Raw genomic sequence first — 15,311 nt, 5'->3', positions numbered from 1 at the left:
TTGTGTGCACATACTAGTAAGCAATTCTAATTATAGATAATCTTGCCAGATAAAGTTTAGCTCTGTGGAATACGTCACACAGGGTTTGGTGTTAATGTGCTTGAGAGAAGACAATGCTAAAAAAATCCTATTCATTTGCAATGAGCCTTTTTTGCCATGATATAAGTCCAAAATAACGAAGGAATTTTAAACTCTAGTATGTAAATGCTTTCACCTTTCCTACAATAAAAGTAAATGATTTTATTAATGTGCGGATGAGAAAAAATGGGAATTCATGGATTACATGTAGTTCAATATACTCATTGAGGTTTAAATCTCACTCGTTTAAACTTCATAGAACACAAAGCATGGCTGTCAACATTTAGCAATGCAAAATGTGAGTAACCAGGGGCCAACTATGGCCCTGCCAGGTCCAGGGGGAAAGCCCTAGGCGTGGGTCAAGAAGACATTCTCCCTGAAGCCCCTAGATTTTAGCAACTTTAACTCTAAAAACACTGGGCTATTTGAGATGTTTAGAGGATTGGGTCATAAACGAGTCTACGGCGAATTTTCCCACATTTTTTTTCTCACATGAAATTTAGAAATCTGGACGTCTTGATTTTTGACCATTTTGAAAGTTGAAAATCTGGACAGTCCTCATGAAATCAGGACAGTTGGCAAAGTTAACTGATATCTTCTCTCTTATGTCATCTACTATACTGAAAAGGGCATAACATTGCTGCAAAATGTCTTGTTAAAGAGAGCATCTCACATTCCAAGGTTCAAACAATCAAAACTGAAGATAAATATAAAATCTAACATGATATCTAGAAATCAGGACATCCTGATTTTTGTCCATTTTGAAAGTTGAAAATCAAGACAGTTGGCAAAGTTAACTGATAATGTTGTCTCTTTCTCCCTCTACTATACTGAAAGGAGCATAAAAATGTCTAGTTAAAGAGAGTATCTCACATTCCAAGGTTCTAACAATCAAAACAGTAAAATGCTGCCCAATATGCAAAATAAATTGAACCTTAAAGGGGTGGTCCAGGCTGAAAATATTTATGTCTGAATACACAGAATAGAATTCACTGAGCAAAACGCTGAAAATTTCATCAAAATCGGATAACAAATAATAAAGTAATTGAAGTTTAAAGTTTAGCAATATTTTGTGAAAACAAGCATAATGAATATTCATTAGGCGAGCTGATGATGTCACATCTCCACTTTCCGTTTTCTTATGTTATTACATAAAATCATATTTTTTTCATTATTTCATACTTGTGTGAATAATATGTCTCCCTTATAATGAAATAAGTTGCAGCGATAAATATCTAATGCACTAAATTGGTTGTCAATCCAATGACTAGTTCTTGGAGGAAAAAAAATTGAATAAACCTAATTTCATATAATAAAATACAAAAGAACAAGTGGAGATGTGACAACATCAGCCCACCTAATGAATATTCATGACGACTGTTTTTACAAAATATTACTAAACTTTAAAATTCAATAACTTTGCTATTTGTTGTCCGATTTTGACGAAATTTTCGGCATTTAGCTAAGTGAATTCTACTCTATTAATTAAGCTATAAATGATTTCAGCCTGGACCACCCCTTTAAGGCTAAGACACTTGTATAATCGAAATCATGCAAGTTTGCACTATTCATGATGATGCGATGGACAGTTGTACAACTCATATCACCTCGTATGATTTAATGAGCAATTAAAAATAAAATCCCACTACTTTAACATATTGTGAAAATAATTGAACATATCAATGCCATCTACATATTTCTGCTACACAACATCTATGTAGACTACATGTAATTGGGGCTAAATATACAACTTTAACACTAAAAATTAACAAAGAATATCATACAATGAGTTACAAAAATCATAAATTTGATTGCTCTGATGTAAAATTATGAAAAAAAGACACACAATTTTGGCTATGTAAAATTATACAAATACTTGCTCTAGAATGATACAGAAAACAATAAGCATAGGGAAGAAGTAAGCTTGCAAGAAAAAAGTTTCCCCCAAATTGCACTTGAAAACTTGACTTAACTGTACAACCAGGGAACTCCTGGGTACGACATTGCCAAACTCATTCATTTAAAATAATTCAAATTCTTTCAAGCTGTAATTAATTCAAAGGAAACAATGTCTTTATCACATTCAAAGGAATATTATCTTGTAGATCAGAAACCTGATAAAGAAAATTTAAAGTTCTAATTGAACAAATACGATGATGTAATAAAAAGTTAAAACATTAAGAGATATGGAAATGACCTAACCAGTGATATACATCTAGGTTAAAGGATCTGATTACTTTTTATGCTTTAATCAAATATAATAAATCATATAGTTTCTAATAAATCCTTTAAGATCTACCTTGAGACAAATTCCTTTTCACCCCATTCCTCCTTTCAGCTAATACACTGAACTAAACTAAACACCAAAAGCTTGATTTATAATGTTCAACAAATAAAACAAAGACAACTGATTAAAACAAAAGTCCTCCTGAGGTGTACTTCTGATTTTTAACCTATGTCTATCTTTTGAAAATCATGATAATTGGTTCAACTTTTAAAGATGAAATCAGTCAACATCAACAAAAAAGAGAAAGAATATTCTTTTTTTCTAGGTACATCCTCAAAAGGTGTAAATATGATTTTTTCTCCACCTTCTTCCAAATTCTTATCAGAATTGTTTCAACTTTTAATCTCTTTTAATCCCTAAATGAGTACCATCATAACAAATACATTGAAATGCCACTAAATCATATTTTCTTGACATTCAGAGTCAAGGGATAAAATGTTTACTTATGAGCTAAGTTTTCAAATGAATTACTAAAACATTGTGTGTAAATGAAACCAGAATCTTATTAATGAACTCTAAATTAGATATCTTCAAATTAAAAAACTTCATATAACTTAAACAAGCATAAAATATTTGAACAAGCAGGACTTTACATCAAAACTTCATGACTCATGCCTTCATCAAATTATCAGCATACATTAGGTTTGCAAAATAAGCTTTTGAGTACATAACCTGAAAAAAATGTAAAATTTTAGTTTCATAAATCGTGTACACAAACATTGATTTCTACAAAAATAAATCCAGTTTCTCTAAAAAATAATATTTGAAGTTCAGATATACAGGACATGTACTTATTATTATACATGACTATTCAAGCAAACTTTATGCTAAATACATAATAATAATAATAATGATAGCCAATTTTTATGAAGCGCTTTTCCCAGAATGGCCCAAAGTGCTTTACAGCATATCACTACCCCGGTCATTGGATTCATTGCAATCCCGCACGAAAAGTGCACAATTTCCACTCCCTGGGGAGCATTCCTTGCATTCATTGCAGCCACATTATGGCGTTGGCAAAATCTAACATACAATAACGGGTACCCATTTCGCACCTGGGTCAAGAGTGGCAAAGTGTGGATTAACGCCTTGCCAAAGGACACTAGGCCCCTGTTCACAAGGCAAGAGTCAGAACCACTACACCACGACTCTTCCACATACCTCATATACAGATCATGAACAGCTCTGTACAGGGTAATAATTATCATGCTCCTACATTGCCAAGCAAGTTTTATACATGTATATCTCTCCATTGGTTTCACAGATTGGCTCACTTTCATGTTGTTATGCGTTTTCATCAATTCCCTCATGTTCACAATATTCTATTTGCTTTTCCTCATTAAAAGCATCACATTCATATTTGAATTTCCATAATTCACCAAAAAATGTTCACACTTGCAATGATTTAATTTTTACATAAGCATTGTAAATAGCATATTAAAAAATTGTACATCAGCATGCATTATCAAATGGTACTGCATATGGGCATCGAAAGGGAAACTTTGTGAAAACAGCAAAATTCTGTATGAAACAACAAACCAAATTAAATATGCACCCAGTTCATAAAGTTACACACAATTCATATTTTTTAACATTTAAATGTTTTTTTTTACTATCTTTACGATCACACACTGACGATGATGTGTAGTCTTTCGATGTCAAATCTTGATCGTAAATCCTGCGAATGACAGGTTTGGGATTCAAATCCCCCTGCAGTTACCACTTTAGTGCGAGGTCTGGAATAATCTAGAATTTAGATGAAATATAGCATTTGGGCAAACTCAGTAACATGGGGGTTGTATAAAACAAACAATGCACGCATTCGTGTGCATAGAGGACCTAAATAATGAGCTCTGTGCTTGACTCGCAAAATGGATATACCGCACTCCGTCTTGCGGACCTCGGTGCGGTATATGCATTGGCTCTTCTCGCACATTGTTCATTATTTGGCCCTGCATGCACGCGCTTATGTGCATTATTTGTATACTATACTATTGTCTTAACTCTTGGCTACTTTGATAATTGAAGCCAAAATTACTGCAGCTTTATTACAGAGATGCTTTCCCTACAACTTAGTGGTGTTAATCTGGTTGGTGTATTTACAAAGTGCCCTGCCTTGTCTATTCATCAGGTCTGGTCTTGGCTCTGAGTCAGATCATCACCAACTAGTATCTCCCTAAACAATGATTGCACTAATCTTTACAACATAATAATTCTACAGTACATTGATACATATTTCTCATCATCATCAAGATGTTTGGTTGGAACAGGCGATCTAACTCAACTGGTGATGTCTTTACATTTTCAAACTTTCCCAGCAAGCTTTCAGCACTCCATAATCATTCTAGTCAGTCATCATTAGGTGATGGTAGATGAAGTTTGAGGAAGCTTTGAGCATTCCATAATCATTCTAATCATCATTACGTTGGTAGATGAAGTTTGAGGAAGCTTTCAGCATTCCATAATCATTCTAATCATCATTAGCTGATGGTAGATGAAGTTTGAGGAAGCTTTCAGCATTCCATAATCACTCTAATCATCATTAGGTGATGGTAGATGAAGTTTGAGGAAGCTTTGAGCATTCCATAATCATTCTAATCATCATTAGCTGATGGTACCGTAGTTGAAGTTTGAGGAAGCTTTCAGCATTCCATAATCACTCTAATCATCGTTAGGTGATGGTAGATGAAGTTTGAAGAAGCTTTGAGCATTCCATAATCATTCTAGTCATCATTAGCTGATGGTAGATGATGTTTGAGGAAGCTTTTAGCATTCCACAATCACTCTAATCATTATTATGTGATGGTAGATGAAGTTTGAGGAAGCTTTGAGCATTCCATAATCATTCTAATCATCATTACGTTGGTAGATGAAGTTTGAGGAAGCTTTCAGCATTCCATAATCATTCTAATCATCATTACGTTGGTAGATGAAGTTTGAGGAAGCTTTCAGCATTCCATAATCACTGTAATCATCATTAGTTGATGGTAGATGAAGTTGATGAAGCTTTGAGCATTCCATATTCACTCTAATCATCATTAGGTGCTGGTAGATGAAGTTTGAGAAACGCATCATCACTCTTGATGATAACCTGTTGCTTGAGTTCCTCATAGCAGCTCTTAGCATAGTTGATCTGCTGAGATACCTAATACAATAGATTAGAAAAACATAAGAGTTCGGATAAATTGTTTTATCTGCATGTCAGTGCAGACTTTGTATAAAACAGGGGTGTCACTTATATTTGACAGAAAAGTCTGAAAATCAATTAGAATGACCCCATTCCTACATGGAAATGGAGGAATTTTCTATTGCTGAAAAATATTTTGAAAAAGTATAAAGTCACAGTTAATTATGTGGCATTAATGATTAAAAAAAAAATAAAATGAGGAAAACATTTTTGTCACTACAGGTTATAGCACAAAATTACTTGACACTGGGATTGGTACAGATTATACTCATTTGTGAACTTGACCTTCAGCTTCAATGCCAAGTATCCATTATGACATAACATACATCTTGACAGGCTGACTATTGCGAAAAAATAATATGGCTTCTAAAACTGAAATGTGTTCAATCTGGATAGATCCACCAATGGACACCTAGTATAACGTATGAATGATCTATACCAATGCCTGTTACTTCCTGATAAGTTACTCTTCTTTTTTCTCATCAGTCTCCTATCTCTCTCCCTTTTCTTTCCAATCCCCTCTCTCAAATTTCTGCCTGTCTGTCTCGCATTCCCTGTATCTCATTATATAAATGCATTTTTTTACTCTTATTCTGGGACTGTCCTCTATAAGCGTCTTTGGCTTTTTGGCAATTCCTCAATAAACAGGTTACATATGTTCCGCTTCTTTGGTTGTTCTTTGTATTTTTGTAGCTTTTGATACTAGTCTTTTTTGGCATTTTGTAGTTTTTTATTAATTTGTTTTTATATTGTACAATTTGAACTTGGAAAGAAATGAATTAACTTGAACTGAACACATGTGGCGATAATGCCTGAAAGTGTTATTAGAAACATTAAGGGCTTTTACCTTCTTAGCTATGCGTTCATTGTCACACCCAACCTTAGGTCTTTCCTTGAGATCCAGACTAGGAGCTGACACACCAGCCTCTGTATTGGCCACCTTGGTCAGCTCTATGTAATGTTTTCCAGCTAAATACATATAAAATACAAGAAAGAAAGAAAAAATCTTATGGAAGTGAAAGAAATTTTACCACTGTTCATCCTGGTAATTGTAGCTCAATAAAATGTTTTGAAAGATTAAGTTCCTGGACGAACATTTGTGGACGATTAACCAGTTTGCATTTGTATGTTCAGTTGCAATCCTACTGTTGGGTATTCTTCATTCATTAGCAAGCTGAACGTGGGCGAAATTGTGTGAACTTGACTTATACGTTATCAAGCTGTACACAAATGCATAGATTAATCATTCAAGATAAAATAATTCATGTTATACTAGTATTACAGCACATGAATATGGGGGTGCATATAAAACACATTAAGAAAGACAAGTTGGAAATGGTTGTAACAGGACTGACAAAATAAATTAGAACAAATGTTAATGAATCCACAGATATAAGAGATAGTTGCTGCTAGCATTGATGTGCTTGGATACCACATTAAAATCTACCAATGAAGACAATATGGCTAGATAGAGAGTTAAAAACATCACAATTTACCCAAGCATAAAAGCATTTTTCCTTGAATAAGGATGAATTACCCTAACAATGATGTATATACAAACATGCACCTTACACCTGTTATGCAATAGATTATATAGCATTTATAATTCTTAAAATAAACCTTAATGTACCTTGGTTTTAATATTCATCAATAAAATAATATCATATATAGCGTGTTTACATGCTGACCCGACTTGTGGTGCAGATCCGCGAGCCGATGCAGCCTTGGCTTGCGGGTTACCTTGCATCGCGTGTACACGCTGTCCCAGCTCACGAGGCAAATATATAGATTAGTGGATAAAATTTACTTCAGGAATTGCCTGGGCAGAATTGAGTGAGTGTTTAAAAGGAGAAAAATTGACGTGTCTGCACCGACTCCGGGTCTGATCCTATTATTTTGGCAGAGCAAAATTTCTGTGTCTTTATCGCGAGCCGGTGCAAGTTAATTGCGTTTACACGCATAAAAAAAGGCAAGTCTGCACTGGATCACAGATCTGCACTACAAGCCGGTGCAGCGTGTAAACACGGTAATAGTTCAATATGCATTAAAAATGGATTCCAAAAAGAGAGTTCAAGTGGAGTGTTTCACAGAACTTTTGAAAGTTTGACCAGAATGTCATATGTAAGCACTAACTTGTATACGATATACCGATTCATTGATTAAGATTTATTCCTTGAACGCTTTAGCGCCTATTAATATGGCGGCTCAGCTACGGCAGAGGTAATAACACGATACCCAGTATCAAAGCTCAGTTGAGTATATGCACATAATATCTGCGCAATATTAATGGACATATCATTATAATCATTATTTTTTATTAAGATAGATCACAACCCATGAGTATGGTCTGAACAATGGGAATTAACATAGAAGTGATTGCTTTTATTCAAACTTTACCTTTGTGAAACACACCCTGGTCTTCATAAAAGAAAAACCAACATATTCGATCCTAACATAATATGAAAGTGCTACTTCTATGTAAAAAAAAAATTGTTGTGCAGATGAGTAACAGAACGATAAAGAAAACAAAAAACAGGATTTAATTTTCACCATATTGCTACAAAAATATGTCATAGACAAAAATAATTTTGTTACATTCTATTTTCGATTTACTTTTTTTTAATGAAGAAGCTATTAACCATAATGTATCTCAAAGTAGAGTTAGTAAGACCAGGAAAAAACAATTTGATAAAAAGCAATTCTTCAAGTGCATGTAAATGAAAAACTTTTTACCAAGAAATCCCTAAATCCCTAAAGTAGTAACACTCAGCATTTTCACATTCACTCCAACACTGTTGTGAGTGTTCAAGTGTAATAATAATAATGATAATAGCTGTATTTATGAAGTGCCTTTTGCCTAAGGATACAAAGTGCTGCTATTGTTACCCCGGCTTTAGATCAAGCTACCATCACCGGCGCTCAGTGCATTCACCTCACCTGGGTCAAGTGCAGCATACATGTAGTGCGGATAAATTTCTTGCTGAAGGAAAACACGACATGGTTGCAATTCGAACCCACGACCCTCTGTTTGAAGGCGAGAGTCAGAACCACTAGACCACAACGTGCCAAAAGTGTAGTAAAAGATGGGTAATGCATTCATGAAGTGCTTTCTAGCTTGCAGAAAAGACCCAAGCATTCACCAAAACAGAAAGTGTAAAAAGAGTTAATTCAGTCCAACCCCTCTATTGAAGCCATCCCAAGGGGAACAGAAAAAAAGTCGCCACTCACTGGTGACAGATGGCCTCTATAGTCCCGTTTTATAGCACATACATGTATTCTTTTCAAATGGGAACCAACTTTGGTAGCCACTAAAGACAGGTTTAAATTAGTGGCAAGTGGATGCCATAAGAAGTTTGACTACATGTATACTTAGAAACCATACAGTCAAGAAAGGATATTCAATCTACATGTACATGCCCCCCTCCCCCAAAAAAGGGGGTTTAAATAAGGGCCGATACTTGGAAATCATAACATCAAGACCCCAAAATGATGTCTAGTCTACTGTGCATATGGCCACCAGAAAAAAAATGGAGTTAAAACACCTAATGGCATAAACTGTATAAAATTAAAAGATACTTAAGACATTTTCCCAATGAAATGCACAAAGAAGAGTTGATGTTGTTAAACCAGCTTGCAAAAAAGACACAAGCCCTCATTCTGAAGTCAGGTTTAGCTTAGACCATGGTCTAACTCTGTGCTAAAATTATGATAAGACAAATAATTTCTAAATTGCGTATAGGTGTTTCTTATGGTTACTATCATGCCTAAATGATGAAGAAAACTTTTTTAGTTATTATTCCCAGAAAGATAAGAATAATTTGAGTGTGTAACATAAGCTGATAAATTGAATCTATGAGGCCGTTCTCATTACGCTTTCTAAAACTAGTTTACTGGAAGCCGATTCAGGAAACCAGTTTGGAAGATCGCTTTGCTAGCGTTCACACTTGATAACACGAAAGTGGTTTACTAAATCACTTCACATAAAGCGCTCTTGTTGCTATGGAAACGCTCACAGTGGGATGACACATTTCGCACGAAATCCAAACCGCAGCATAGGCATTCTACACCTGTCGCGCTCAAAATGTGCGAAGATCGCTTCCCGAAGAATGGTTGTGTCCTCACTTATGTTAAAACCAGTTTAATGAGGGAAAGCGATCTTGAAAACTACATCGCGAGGTGGTTTTCCAAATTAGTTTGGAAGATCGCTTCCACCGTTCTCACTACATGTTAAACTAGTTTCCAGTAAACTACTTTTAGGAATGTAGTGAGAACAACCTCTTAGATGTTAGAGATTTGGGTATTATCAGGCTCTTCAGGTTTTAGACCACAGTTTACATAAAACCAGACTTCTGAATATGGGCCATTGCCATTATCCCACAAGGAAAGCACAAAAAGTACCAATACCCAGAAATTAGCAGGTCAAGAATGACTTTTTTAAGCTCTCAAAACACACCAAGTTATAAAATCAAAGATGATTCACTTTTTTTAAAATGAGAGAGTTGAGACGACGGAACAGACATGTATATTTTGTGTATTAATTGGTAAGAGAAAGTCAAGATACAAAACAGGCACATGAGATACTGGTTAAGAAATTACATTTTTCATGTTGAATTGAAAATTCATTTTAGTTTATAGATATCATATCACAACAAGTTGAATTAAAAACAAAACTGATACAAAAATCACTGACATTAATTGAATCAGAACCCTGCATGCTCGATGCCGAAATTAGGATGGATATTGTACTTCTCCGCAGGCATACACCCCTATTCTAGCTAATGGAAGATCCCTCTAATTACCTTCCTGCATAGGCCATGCATGGTGGAACTGGCTATGCCACACATATTCAGAGGGGTGTAGTAAAGAAGTCAAGTGGATGTGCTTGAGTCCCGTTGCATAGTAGCGAACAGCTGATACAGTTGTGTTGTAAGTGCACATCAAATGTTAAGATTATACATTGTGGATGTAAACAAAGTCTTCTGTCTACATGTACATGCAATCAAGTTTTAGAGTTATTGTTATAAAACACACCATTAGTCTCCAAAATATCATGAATATTGTGTGGGTTTTTTTTAATTCAAACTTGTTACCACTTTTTTTTAACTGAAGCAAGTGTACAAGTGATGTGAGTAGCAAACAGAATAACTTAAAGCTCTCATCATTGTTGTGTTAGTCCCAGCATATGAAGACAAACTGAATCATTATTTCCTCCAGCATTTTACAATATTTATTTTACTACCTAAAGTTTTATTCATTTAATTACTGATGGATGATTGATTGATTTATTAATCAAACAATGTAATGATCAATAGAGACATCAAAAAATATTTGTTCAATTGTTAAATCCATCTGTTCATGTATTCTTTTTTCGCTGTTCTCTTTTGGTATTACATGTAGTTTTGTCATTTCAAATGGGGGAAGCAGTCTGATGTAAACATAAAATGATAATAGAAAACAGATATAAATGAAAAAACAGCAAAAAAAGACGGGTGAAAAACAGCTTAAACTTCCCATTCTGTAATCATCCACTTTATTGACTAAAATCTTCAATCATTCATACTTTTTGAGTAAAAGAAAACAAAAATCCCAAAGAAACCTCTACAAAAGGAGTAAAGATCCTAAATATAGATAAGTATATAGAGAATATCAACGATGATTTTTATTTGCTATACAGTTTGCAATCAAATGTTTTCATCACCTTTAGAGCAATTCAAGAAAGTCTAAATCCAAATTCCTTGTAAAGCATCTCAATAGACAGATTGAAGAGATAATCATTTATTTCTATTCCCAAAATGCACTATTAGAGGCTACACTCATTGCACAGATATACAGTTAGTAGTTGAGAGCTTGAAGGATTTATAAGAATTTAAACTTACAGGTGCAATGTAGCCCTTTGTTATGACTTGGTTTATCACTCTCTTTGTATGAAGCTTAATAAGGAAAACAATTCACCCACTTTTCAATTAATAAGTTATTACATTTCGCCCTGAGGGCGCTGTACTTATAATTTTGTTTTGAATTAAATCACCTCAAGTCAACATTTCATTTCACAGAATACAAGGATGAAATTATCAGTTATCCACATTAATCAACCTTAATATAAAGTTTATAATTTCAAGTACTCTCATGAAAAATGATTGATATTGATATTAAAATAGAAAAGTTGAATCAGTTATATATTTCTTCATGATGTGATATTGTGAGAGCAAAAATGAAGTAAAATGAGATAAAAAATAAATGAAAATTAATGAAATCCAGAACTGATTATCTCTAAAAAGAAAAAAAAGAAATACTCTCATATTCAAATGCTGTGTAATTAGAGGGATTCAATAAATTGGTGAGGCAATGAAATGAGCTAATAATTTGTTTGAAATGGTAAGTACTTTTCAAACCCAACCCAATCACACAAAAAATATCTGGTATTTTTCCAGTATGAAAGCAAAGTACTCATCATATCCTGGAAAGAAAAATGCCCGCATAAGAAATAGTACTTTTGCAGGGACTACATTTGCAGGAACTACTCCTTGGTCGTAGGGATTTTTGCAGTTCGGAAGAACATTAGAACTTGTAGTATGAGTCAGGCAAAACATTTTTTTTAGGGGGCTACCTTTCACATTGAAAAATTTTAACATTGAAGTTAATGGCCATTCTTCAGTAGTCTTTTGAGCATTTTGAGGACAAACTGCCCCAAGCCCCCAAGTATTTTATCCCCTAGTATGAGGCAAGACGAACGTGAATAATTTGTACAGGAAGATGGGAGCCTTGTTACTGGCTAATAACTATTTTTATTTATTTTTTTTTTGGGGGGGGCTCTGATTCAAGCAGGTGTGAAGGCAGAAAATAATAAAGTTTAATAATAACAGCATATTCACCTAGGAAAACAGTTTTCAGGACTAAAGTGGCTACCCTGGGTAAATATGCTGTTATTATTAAACTTATTTTCTGCCTTCACACCTGCTTGTATCAGAACCCCCCCCCCCCCCATAGTTATTAGCCACTGAATATCTTCAAGCAGACCCTGCTATTATTATACCTGCTTTAGCTGGGTTTTTTCTAAAAAAGTTCACCCTGTTAAGCTGAGTTCATAATGTTTGCCAATGTACTCAGCACTATCTACATTGAACAATCAATCATCATCTTTCCGCTCACAATTTTGTTCTTTTGAATTATTTTCCCCAGGTCATAATATTTTCATTTTGCTTTTCAAATGTTTTAAAGAAACTTTCATGAGTTTCATGCATCCCATCGGCAGTAAGTTAAACAATTCTTTCAGTCTTTTTTAAAATGAAAAATAATAATAATTCCCACTAAACGTATTTTAGACAAGTATTAACTATCATAACCAATATTATGCAAAAACTAAACACAAATCCAAATGAAACCAAACAAAACCAAACAAAATACATGACAGAAAAATGAAAGCATTGAGAGTACATTGTGCCAAAGTAAATTAGTGTATGATATACATGTAATGATAAAATTTCTTAATAACATCTTTTATGCTGAATTCATAATGCTTGTAATAAACTTGGGATGATCTATGTGCCCAGGATAGGAAAATACATTTACATTTAAAGGCCAAGTCCACCTGAACATCAAGTTAATTGAATGGACAAAATCATCAAATCATCATCTCATCAAAGCCATATGTACATGATTAATGTTCTTGATCAATGATGCATTTTTTTCCCCTCAGAAATTTGGGACCCTGTTTCACAAAGAGTTAGAATATTATAACTTTGCTATTATGGTAACTGCCATGGTAACGGGCTCAGCAGCCAATCACAATCAAGGTCACTATGGTAGTTGGCTCAATGACAGACAAAAGCTCTTTATGAAACAGACCCCAGAACAGACAAGAGAAGAGCGATTTTACTGTTTCACCTGAGGTGTTATTGATTTCAAGATTTATAGATTTGATGATAAATAGGCTTTAATAGAATTTAATAAAATGATAAAGATGATTTCTTGAAGAGAAAAAGCCTCTTTATTTACTATCTATTGTCCACGGCAGACTGCATTTGCATATCATGCATATTATTGAGTCAGAAAGAAGAGGATCGAGGGTATTTGAATTCCAGTTCATTGTGATTTAACCGTGAACCAGAATAGCCTGGTGGTTAAGTCGCTGCCCGGAAAGCAGTAGATGGCATGTTCGAATCCCACTGGTTCCAATTTTTTTTACTTGTGATTTTCATCAAAGATCAAGCATGCAATCCTAATACACGGGAGTAATGCCGAAAATTTGTTTACAAATGAGACTATCCATATTTTATATCATTGGAGCAATAAAGTTTTTCTTGTCAGTGTTTTGCAACCATTTTTACCATTTTTATTTAATCGAATCAAGTTGATGATGGGGAGTTGGCCTTTAGGGACCTTGAGAAAAGTCTGTGAAGTCTCTTTTAGCAGAACTCCGACTAAGCATCTTTTCTTGGCTAATGCTCCCATTTCAGCATAGAGAGAACAATGTGGAGTGAGCACAAGCTGCTGTATAAGATGCTGCGCTGGATCCCTGCTAAAAAGATCTGTCACTCTTGTCAGGGTGATGTATGGTGCATTGCAAGAGCTCATGTTCAATCCGACATCAAGGGTTAGTAAAAAAACCAAGCGCAAGTAATTTGATCAAATCAAAATACATGATTGATTTTGTCAATTTGTAACTCTTGATCTTAGGACTTGCGCTTGATTTAAAATTGAATACGAGTTTCCTGCAATACACCACCAGGGTTAAATCAGTTTCATGCTACCTGTACCTATCAAACAATTAATGAATGCTTGCCAGGACAAACTCAGGCACCCCTATCTTTTGAAGGGTAGTGTCTTCTTACCTTGTAGTATGTGCTTGGCATGGAAGAGTTCGGAATGGAACACATTAAGTACTGGTTCTTGAAGGTTTATGAGGGACAAGAAATAGGTACATTCACTGGTGATGAGGACCTGCATCCCATCTGATGGGTGGTTACGCAGCTCCTCCATCATGAAGTACCTAATAAATAAGAAAAAAAAGTACATTGATTTGGCGGATTACAAGGATTCAGTACAGGAGGTGTCGTGGTTCTGCCGCCTTCATAAAGAAAGTCATCGGTCTGGATCCAAACCAGGGATTACTTTCAGTTCGGAAAAAAAATAAATCCACATTCTACAAAAATCACAGAAAAAATTGTTTTTTTTCCAAAGTGAGATGACAACGTATGACGTGGCCCTGTGACTCCATATTCAATTTTCATTAAGTTACTAACAAAAGAAATGGAAAAAAAACACATTGCATAGTGTGTTGAACGTCATGTAGAAGATTTTCAATCACAATTTTTTAGGGGTTACATGGTCTTCATGAGGCAATAATATCATTCCGTGTCTCCCTATCAGTCATAGTATCATGTACAATCCTGGGGGATGTTTTATAAAGCTGCTCGTAAGTTACAGCGACTTTAAGAACGACTGGTGATTCTTTCTTGCGGTAAATGGTATACACCAAAATGTTCATTGGCGATGGTTTAGCGCGTAGGAAAGGATCACCAGTCGCTCTTAACTTACGAGCAACTTTATAAAACACCCACCAGAGCATTGTTTCACTAAGAATTAGGTGTGACTTCAAGACATGTTTAAATGCTGATCCACACTAGATATGTAACGAGCCATCTTACGCAACAGCACATACCCTCTTACCATGATTTGACTAATGCGATGATGCCTTTCATACTGCATGCAATTCAGAATTTAAGTGCAAATCTAATTCATACTTGTGAAACATCCCCC

General features: G+C 34.8%; 1 protein-coding gene across 1 annotated transcript in view; it reads right to left on the bottom strand.

Moving 5' to 3' along the window:
- Nucleotides 1–3,303: 3,303 nt before the first annotated feature.
- LOC121428027 (vacuolar protein sorting-associated protein 13D-like) overlaps nucleotides 3,304–15,311 on the bottom strand; it is an 88,137-nt gene continuing 76,129 nt past the window's right edge. The window contains exons 69-71 of the mRNA XM_041624602.1: nucleotides 14,384–14,541; nucleotides 6,400–6,521; nucleotides 3,304–5,510 (exon numbers count right to left, since the gene is read on the bottom strand). Coding sequence (XP_041480536.1) covers nucleotides 5,394–5,510; nucleotides 6,400–6,521; nucleotides 14,384–14,541 — 397 coding nt within the window. The 3' untranslated portion in view covers nucleotides 3,304–5,393. The remainder of the gene's footprint in view (nucleotides 5,511–6,399; nucleotides 6,522–14,383; nucleotides 14,542–15,311) is intronic.

This window comes from Lytechinus variegatus, chromosome 14 (assembly GCF_018143015.1).
Source record: "Lytechinus variegatus isolate NC3 chromosome 14, Lvar_3.0, whole genome shotgun sequence".
Taxonomy (NCBI): Eukaryota; Metazoa; Echinodermata; class Echinoidea; order Temnopleuroida; family Toxopneustidae; genus Lytechinus; species Lytechinus variegatus.
Note: the sequence above shows the minus strand (reverse complement) of the source record. Positions and strands in the feature narration are given on the sequence as shown.